The sequence below is a fragment of the Hylaeus anthracinus genome, unplaced genomic scaffold (assembly GCF_026225885.1).
Source record: "Hylaeus anthracinus isolate JK02 unplaced genomic scaffold, UHH_iyHylAnth1.0_haploid 5, whole genome shotgun sequence".
Classification (NCBI taxonomy): Eukaryota; Metazoa; Arthropoda; class Insecta; order Hymenoptera; family Colletidae; genus Hylaeus; species Hylaeus anthracinus.
This window is the reverse complement of record NW_026535322.1, coordinates 13,120,939-13,131,085: the sequence shown is the minus strand read 5'-3', so window position 1 is coordinate 13,131,085 and position 10,147 is coordinate 13,120,939. Positions and strand designations below refer to the sequence as shown.

Below are 10,147 nucleotides of genomic sequence, written 5' to 3'. Positions count from 1 at the left end.
CTTCAAAAGTACTCCTCACGGAGTTTAATTCCAATCGGTTGAAAACTCCCATAGTTATGACGTTTTGAAAAAGTGTCCCTATTTTTTTGATGACGAGTATATATACTGTTGTAGAGATGCACAGCTTATTTTTACTCATACAATCGTGATTTTTGTTATTTATGATCACATGAAAGTGAACATATCATACATAGTTGAACGTGGTCTATCAGCTATATCGAATTAACGAAATGTAGCATATCATTAGAAAAAAGTAGATGATCTTGAAATCTCATAAAATCTGACCTGGAATTCCCTTCCTGTTATTTTCTTTGTCTTTTCTGACAGGTTATCAGTTGTCAGGTATTATAATTCATTTGTTCATGTACTCATAAATGTCAGAGATGTTTACTTTTTGAGGGATATTGACACATTTTTGTACGTTTGCTTTTAACACATTCAGTTTTCATTTTTTTTGTTAGCCAATCATATTATATATAAAATAAGTTACCACAAATATACGTTTTTCAAAATAATCATATTAGAACATTTGTAAGAAATTTTTTTCATTAAATAAAAATATCATAATTGCAGCTCCAAGCGAACGGCTACTTATTTCCGTCCGCAGCGAAAGTGTTACATAAAATTACTGTTATTGATGATCACAGAACCTTTCAGATTTAAAAAAGTATGCAATATTATTCTGAGACAGGATATTTGTATGTCAAAACCAATTTACAAATAAAGATTGCTTTGGTTCGTGTGTATTCGATTAAAGCAAAATAAAATCGAATTGCAATTAATGAAATTAATTTATAAAATAAATAAAATCCTTCGAAAGGTTAAAATGACCCAATTCATATGATCCATCTTGTATGTAAAAAAGGAATTCAATTATATTAGGTGAACCGAAAATAATGTCGTTTTTGGAATTTTAAATACTTGTTTATCATTCATCAGCTCATTGATTTTTATCGATCTGGCATTGACAATTTGCACACTAGATGGCAAAAGGCTAGTGATAACGGGAGCGATTATACAATTAATAATTAAAAATAGAAATTTATAAAAACTTTGTTTAAATTTAATGTAAAAGAAACGACATTACTTTCCAGTCCACCTAATATTTCAGCATATTTGTTACTAAACTCTATCAAACATTGCAAAAATTAAGAGCTAAAAAATGTAACAAATTGCCCTTATCTCTAAATTCTCCTAAAATGAAATCTAATTAGACATTTCAATCATTCAACGCGCTATGAAGAAACCACTCCGCATCATCCATAAAATTTTCTCAATTCCATTCCCATCCCGCAAGGAAACAAATTTCCCGATTATCATCTGAAAGATATCCAAAAGAAGAGAAGATCCGAGCGAAAGATTCCTAGTAAACCGGGCCCGCAATTTCGCGATCTGATTAAACGAAACGACCCTTTCTGAAAGCCGAAATAACCTTTTGGGTTGTCACGTACTTCACCCTGTCCAGCCTATACGCTCGCCTCGCGACTTTTTCTCTTCAGTCGTGATAAGTTTTCGATGGAATTAAGGATCGTGTTCACAATGGCGATGGCCGCGGCCAGCGGCACCATCCTGATCCTTACAATAGATGTAAGATAGCCAGAATCCTCTCTATTCCTGGGAGCCATAGGAGTGTCCTGTCGATAGATTTATTGTGGTTTTCTTGCCGGGGAGTTCCTCTTTTCCTTTCGTCTGTGGCTATCTGCAATCTATATCGCGCCCTCCAACCCCCGGTCCCGCTCTCTCACGTTCCTTTCTGCCGTTCTATACGTCTCTCCATCGATACTATCGCTATCGCGGCCGGTGCATCCCTCTTTGCCCCCGAAGTAAACCAGACCAACTTCGAAAGCTTCGTCCCGGCAAAGAGATCTGCGGAATTGACAACTCGCGGCAACCTCGGATTCCATCCCTCGTTTCGTCCTTCTCCAGCTCCCGCCAGTTTCTTTTTTCGCGTTTTACCCGTCCTCCGCGTCCTACCCCTTTCCTCGTCGCTTCTTTCTTTTTTTCTTGGCTAGGTTCGCCCGAATGTTTCATCTTCCGATTCTCCTTCTCCGATTCCGCCCACCGTCGCGCAGATACCGCGCTTCCGTTTCTTCCTCGCGCTGATTTTCGCCGCTCGGGGAGCTTTTTCCCTCTGTCTTTGGCCGAGATTTATCTGGAAGTTTTATAGCCAGTGCGCGCACAATCCATCGACGAGATGCCACGGAAGCGATCGCGCGAGAACCGTGACCGAAAGAACGCGTTAACGCCTAGAGGCCCCGTACTGGGCTGATTCAGATAAGCGACGCGAGCCAAGCGGATCTCGTTTGTTGAAAATTCTTGCGATAAAAAGGTCTGATGCGGTTCCTTGATCGCACTGCGAGAGATTGGACAAGGAGCGAGGGAGCATTCTATGCAGCTCGATACATAGAGTTGGATAAAAGTATACTGGGGTCAATAGAAACAAGTAGAATATTAGGTTGGTGCATGTGAAATGTCGTTTTTTCAGTGACTGGATTATCCAAGGCGAAAATATCCACTGGATACTATTCTATTGTTTGTAATCATTAGACTGCGGATCTTTATGGATTTATAGAAAATTCGAATATGCAAGAAGCTACAAAATGCACACAGTATGCAAGAATAAAAAAAATATTGAGAGTAAAGTTACGGCGTAATAATACTAAAGATACTTAGAATAGAAACATCAGAACCTCATTACACAAAATTATTCAAACGCATTTTATGCAACTACTAAAGAAAAATGTTTTCTCGTTTTATGATTCAGACCATTTCCCAGAACTCCAAGTATCTCGCCGTTTTGATATTGAAATCAAATCTACAATGTCAAATTTTCTTTTGCGAACGTCCCTTTATATTTAAAACAAAGTTTCAATAATAAAATTAAATTATATCTTGAAATTATATGCATTATAAAAATATCTTAGCTGGATCAACCTTCTCCTTTAATTACAGAAAGATTTAAAAACGACACAGCACGCTGCAGCGGTTCAACTGTACTTGTACAATTAGTTACTGGAGCCAACTGTTTTTTTTTCCTAAGGTGATCAGAAAATTTCCTATCCGATCAAAATGTATTCTGTTAAAGAAAAGTACATAGAAAAATAAGGTAGTCCATTTATTTTTGTATCTATCACCCATAAAGTTGTGTATGTTGATGTTTATAATGTATGATTATATTTTAATTCAATATCTCTTTTAATATTCCTTTAAGTTGGCACTGTCTACATGGTTTTGTTTTGTTTTATTTTTCAAACGAACGCTTTTCAACGTACGCTTATTGCGCAGTATAATGTTCTACACATGTGAGAACAACTCTCTCTGAAACCGGGTATTGCCGCAGTTTCCCGTATCAATGAAATCATGATTTCGGCCCAGAAGAGTTCGCGTACGTTATTTCTCCGATCTGTCGGCGGTTAAAAGCCGGCAGGCAGCATAGGCTTCGTTTGACACAAGCGATATAACATTCGTCGCTGGGATCGCGTAATTATGAAAGTGTATGTCCGGCTGGTCGGAATTGGTTTCCAGTCAAATTGTCCACGAATCCGCATGAATGCGGCATGTACTCATCCCGTGTATCGATGTGGCTCGGCGAAACTCTGTCGTGCTGATGCCTGCGCAATATGTTCATTATGCGCGGCCATTGTCCATTCATACGCGCAGCAATATGTAATTGCTTTTGTTGCGGTCCGCGGATGAAGTAATGCAACACTGCGAGCCCGTATTTATCTCTAGAATAATGATCAGCGCTGCCGCGGATGCCTCTTTTAATATCGAACGTCGCCCATTCGATTTGACGGATCCACGCTTTCGAATTGTCTGGCACTTGCGGACAGTGATGGAGATTCATTTTCTTTGTCTCAATGAACTCGATTGAAAATTATGCAATGGGGGGAACAATTATGGAAAATAGCTAAGTAGAAGATATGTTATCAAAATAAAAACAATTTCTTAATATGTAGATGTGAGGAAAGAGCCGAGTTTGAGCATTCTAGCATATTAGCGATCTGTGCAAAAGGGATCAAACTCCCTGCGAGCTTTTTGACACAGGTCTGTAGAACAAACGACAGCCGAGCAGGTGAAAAATAATAACGGAGTCTGCTGACAGCTTGTATAGAGATATATTAGAGAATAATAGAAATAATTTGGTGTGTGCTTAAATAAAAAATTAAAACTATTTCTTGTACAACTTTTGTATCCAAGAAGTTCTACAATAGAATTCAAAAGATTTTTCTAAATGTACCAATGGTGGATGTGCCAAGACAAATATTCAGAAGTATGTCTTTAAATAAAAGGATTGAAAACTATGGTGAAAAGCTAAATATTTTACGTACAGATTTCATGTAGGTATAATAGAATATAAATATTCTGAAATATCATTTTAGAAGATTAAGATACTAGACATAAATTTATGAAATTATGAAGAATGAAGTTTGCGAACCACATCTAATGATTTTGTGACTTTTAAATAAAATATTCTGAACAAATTTATTTATTTTCAACGTCTGTTATGACTTTGCTTCATATTGATATAAATAAGAATATACTACAAGACCATAGGGAAAAGAACACGCTATATGGACCCAAACCTTTCTGAAAAACTCAGTAATCCATCTAAGGCAAAGTTTTGATGTGCTAAATGATAAAATAAATCATTTCTAACAAAGTACATATATTTTGGAAATAAATTATCGCACAAAATTTAAATTTAGCATCACATCGTGTTAAACTTTAGTAATAAATGTATTTGTAAATATAAGTACAATTGAATAAAACTAAAAAATATTAAGGAAAATTATGCCACAGTTCTTTCATACGTACATAAGTTGACACTATTAATTTGTTCTAAGAAGTATGTATGAAGAATTTATAATCCATAGAATCGCACACATTTCATTCATTAAATTTCAAAAAGTAACTATCACTTCTTATTATGTAAAAGTTATTTAAAACTGCTTATACTTTCGTAGACCACACTTACTCAATTTGGCTCTCGCACAATGTTCAAGGAAGGTAAAGTGATAACTATGAATTTCTTACCTGCAACATACAAAAAGATAATCATTAGAATAAATGACAAAATACGAAATACGTGTACAAATTGTGGAATCAATGAATTATGAAACGCAGGTTCGGAAGTTAAAGTGTGAAACAATTAGAACCACGATTTATGTTTGAGAATGACATTGCACGATTAACACGATGTTTTGACCGAGATTACGGTTCTTCATATTCATTGCTCATTTGCTGGTCCACATAGTTCAATGATTAGGAGATCATTTCGCTAATAGCAATAAATCAAGTGAGATGTAACGAGCTAACTCCCATTTATGGGATTTAGAAATTTATGAAAATTTCTGCACGCTTCAAAACTGAATGCACATGTTGGTAACGTTTTACTTCATTGTTGTGAACAATAAAATAAACGTTTTAGGCTCGAATGTTCGCCCAACTCGGATAACTAAGAGTTCTAAAACTTTTTTCATCAAACAATGTAAAACTATTGCAAACATACCGGCTGCAAATGCATTTTCTCTTTGCTCTGTTCCTTTTAATAACGAACGGAGCAAACTGCTCGGAAAAAATGTGAAATAGAGCGGAGACGTGGCACTTTAATTATAATAAATTCCCTTTAAACATTTTAATTATAATTAACTCTTTTTTCCGCCCTACAAACTTTTAGAAATGCAGCGAGGCGGAGTGCGTGGAAGGTTACGAGAAACGGAGAAAGAAATAAAGAGAGACAGAAAACAATAGAAGAAAGAAATAGGTCATGACTGTGGTCAATATGCTCGAATTTCACCAGAGGCACTAGACTTCGATAATTATATTCTTTACGAAGGTTATAGTTAAATGATAATAAATATGCAATAATATAAAGCATATGATAAATATTTCAGTATTTTTGGTTAAATGTTTTCATAGTGAAGGTGCTCAATTAAAAAAAATATATATATTCTAATTTTTAGGAGAAAACTGAAAGCAGAAAAAGCAAAATTTTATGAACTTGTATGTAACAAAGGGATACGTACGATTCGATCAAAATAAGTATTCAAATAAGTTTTTAATTATTCAACGAGAAATGTAATTTGTACAATTAATTATAAAATTAATTAATTACCTTTCATAATTTTGTTGGTATTTGATGGAAATGTTTACATTTAGTTAATAATTTCGTTCATATTTGATTGGAAACGTTCTTTATTTCTACCAAGTATCTCTTTCAAAGGACATATTGCAAGAGTGGTCAAGGATGCAAGCTTTGAAATGCATTCGCGAACCTCAATTTGCAAACAACTACATTGAATATTTAAGCAGATAAAAATTCAAGCAAATCAAAATTGACTGCAAAAATTAAATTTCAAGATGAGTAAATGATGAGAAATGAACTTTATTTTCAATCTTTTAACAGTTTACGTTCATATTCCATATGGAGACTTCCTTTGAACTTTTTTTTTATTTCAAAACAAATGCTTTAATAACAGATGGAATAGTCAGATTAGTACTTCTTAAAAATACATCACATTCAAATCAAATGAATAGGAAACAATTCCTAAATAAATTCAAATACAATTGCTTGAATCGTTTCTTCATTTCGTTTCATTTAATATATTTAATAATAATACAAATCATTAATTCAACAAGTCAAAAATTCTAAAACATACACTTTCTTTCAAATAATATTATTAATCGTACCTACAAAGTGAAAGAAAATAATTTCATTGCAATGTATGGCTCAGATTTTTACTTTAAAAAGAATTCGTAAAAAGTTCATCGAAGTATTTTCACAAAATTAGTGTATAATTAATATTCTTAAGATAATTAATTTATTGATAACCAAGAAATAACTTCTTTTTTGAAAAATAAAGTAAAATTCATGCAATGGAGGATTAAACATAGCGTTATGGCGAATGCATTATTTAGGGTCCATGTGTTACCAAATAATTTTCGGTATACTGCGTTATGAAATATGTATGTGTACGACGTTCAACAAAGTAGCCGTGAAGATATCAACCACCTTTTCATTCGTCCGCCTGTTTCTTCGGGAACGTAAAAGAAAAGAGAAGAAAGCGGGATCTTCGCCATTCTGGGAAATTTAATTAACACGCACGTCTAACGCAAGTCCCTCCGTGAACTTTCTCATCGTGTCACCAACAGGTGACTACGCGACTTTCAAAGTGGTTTTCTCTGAGTTTCTGCGCTTCGCGGGTTCCTTTCTTCAATCAGCTGAACTCTTTTCCATTACTCATCTTCCTTCAACCGACTCTCATCCTTCCTTACAATTAATATTTCTCTTTAAAGAATCTCTTTATAAAGGATCGAGCACTGTTCCATAATATTTCGTACATTTATATTTTAACCTTTATTGTCTGAAATTATTCTAAATCTACAAAATCAAGCGCATATTTTAGAAAATTTTTGGTATAAAAATTATGTAATTTTTAGATAGAGCGATCAAACTTAAATTTATGAATATACAGTTTTTTTTTATTTTTTTATTTTATTTAACGGAATGTCATATTAATTTTTGTTGTTGTTTTTGTTTCACTAATTGACGCACAAGCGACACGACTTCTGGATTTCATATCTTCTTTCGGTGTAGGAGCAGTGGCCATTACTTGATTCTTCACTCCCCATTAAAAAAAAATACAATGATGTTAGATCTGGTGATCTAGGAGTCGAAGAAACTGGTCTACGTCCTATCCAATCTCATTGTACCTTATAATACTAAAAAAGACTTGTCGATATCACTAATAGTTTCTGAGAAAATAGGTTGTAACGCTTTACGCGGCTCACTCTGTATAAACATTGATGAATAATGATCAAAAATAAACTTATATGAATAATACACAATTTATACAAGGATAAAGTACGTCCAATAGTACTAAGTACAATAATAACACTATCGTATGCAATACTGCAGCTAATGACTTATAGTAAACAAAGATTTACACTAAGTTTAAATAAAAATTCATCAATTGAAATGATAAAAGAAAATACATAGTTAAAAAGGTTGTAATATCTCATCCAGAACAGATTGATTTCGCATAAGACCATAGTTTTACAAATCAGAACTGTATTACTACAAGTTTTATAACTTACTAAGTTATATTACTAAAATATATCATTACAAACTCATTTAATCCAATACATCAACGTCGTATCTTTTCTACTTTATTACTCTTGTATAAAAATATTTAAAATAAAAGTGCAGTGACCAGTCGTCTTCAATTTTAAATAAACAGCAAATCCCCAAATGTTAATTTATTAACAAAAATATTTATATCGGCTGACTGCTTTTACTTAAACGCATTTGGAATAAAGGTGTAGTCAACAGTCGATTGATTAAAAGTTGATTTATTAACAAAATTTGACCGCAATTGCGTGTGAAACATACGCAATCTCATCCTCTTGCTCTCCCTCCACAACAGGGGCTGATGTATCATAAACCCATGATATGGCACGCACAGCCAGTGGCCCTAATTCAATTGCAAACCATAGGTCCAAGTTTCCTCCAACGTTTCCGCATAACACACCTGTAGGCTACACGTGCTACAATGGTCGACGGTTGCGATACAGATGTTGCGTAGACTAATAACTTAAACGTTACACGCTGACTTAATCTTGTGCGCCTCACAAGTAAGGATTATTTTCGCTATGATATGTGAACCAACGACCTTATGGTGTTAATCAAATCGCTGTGAACTGAAGATTCTTCGTATCTTTTTCATCACAGGAATCATTCTAGAATTTCCTTTTCTTGATATGATGCACACATATTTATTCATACTTTAGAAATATAAATAAGTTACTTTTAATGAAAATAGTTAAAATTAAATTTAATACACGTGATCTCATACAGTCAGCTTCGAAGAAAGTGTGTGTAACAAAGAATTTAAACGGCTTCAAAGAGAACTACTAAAAAGAATTAAATAATTTTTTGAAGATATAAAGACGATCAATTTATTAGGAGGTTGCATTGAAGGCCACTGTTTTTTCGTGTTTTTTGAGCATTTATTTCAATAGTAAAGTAGATTAGGAAAAATCCATATGTGTTCACTTTGAATTGACCGCTGTGTTCTTTGCTCTACGCGCGTAGATCAAAGAAATCAAAATCAGAGCGCGTGTATACTACGCGCTAGATAGCCGCAATAGCATAGACCTACGCGCTAGTCAGTCGCAGTAGAATAGGCTACGCGCTAGTCAGCCGCAGTAGAATAGGCTCGCGCTAGTAGGCGGCCGCGCTCTGATTAGTCGGGGTTTTTGGTTTATATCTCCTTAACGAAGTCTCTGACAACATTTTCGCAAAGGAAAAAGTTGTTTCAAATCACCTCCCGAACCACTCCTTTGAAGGTGTTACAACATTTTTGGGACACTCTGTATACTAAGTATTAGGTGGACTGGAAAGTAATGTCGTTTATTTTACAGCAAATTCGAACAAATGTTTAATAAATTCTTTTTTTTAATCAATTATGTATTAAATAATCGCCCTCGCTATCAACAGCCTTTTGCCATTTAGTGTGCAAATTTTCAATGCCAGATGGATGAAAATCAATGACCTGATGAGTGGTAGACAAGTATTTAAAATTGCAAAAACGACATTACTTTCCAGTCCACCTAATAATCAATTTCTTTATGAAGTTGGTGCCAAACTGCCTTACGAATTTGTATAATTGTTTTCCATCATGCAAATTGTGCAATTAACAAAGTTTTAAAAGTATGTCTACATAAACATTATGACAAATAAAAACGAGAATTTGCACTCACTTGAAATTAATTCTGAAACAAATTTAACTGCCCAGTCTTCTTGAACAAAGTTTCATACAAGACCAGACGGAGGAGATTGAGTCGCGATACGCGAATGCTATTCGAGTGTCTAATTGAGGGAGAAGCGTACGAGGTGCCTAAATTTTCCGAATGCAGCTGTACGCGTCAGCGTCAGAGAACCGATATTGGTTCCTCTTCCAACGCCCCCTTTCCACTCGGTCGTCATATTCCCACCAATTCTCGCGTTTCCACGCGAGAGCTTCAGCGAGCCTGGAGAAATAGGGAAACTGAAAGGTGAACCTAGCAAGACATCTATTCTGAGGAGCAGTGATGGGCTCTCTCTCTCTCTCTCTCTCTCTCTCTCTCTCTCTCTCTCTCTCTC

General features: G+C 34.7%; 1 protein-coding gene across 6 annotated transcripts in view; it reads right to left on the bottom strand.

The window, feature by feature from the left end:
• Positions 1-10,147, bottom strand: part of LOC128895376 (E3 ubiquitin-protein ligase MIB1) — a 417,384-nt gene that overhangs the window by 160,974 nt on the left and 246,263 nt on the right. Inside the window, exon 10 of one of the 6 annotated variants that reach the window (XM_054157914.1) lies at positions 5,017-5,037. The exons of the other annotated variants lie outside the window; for them this stretch is intronic. Coding sequence (XP_054013889.1) covers positions 5,034-5,037 — 4 coding nt within the window. The 3' untranslated portion in view covers positions 5,017-5,033. Of the gene's footprint in view, positions 1-5,016; positions 5,038-10,147 lie in introns of those variants that run through there. 6 annotated transcript variants of the gene reach the window in all.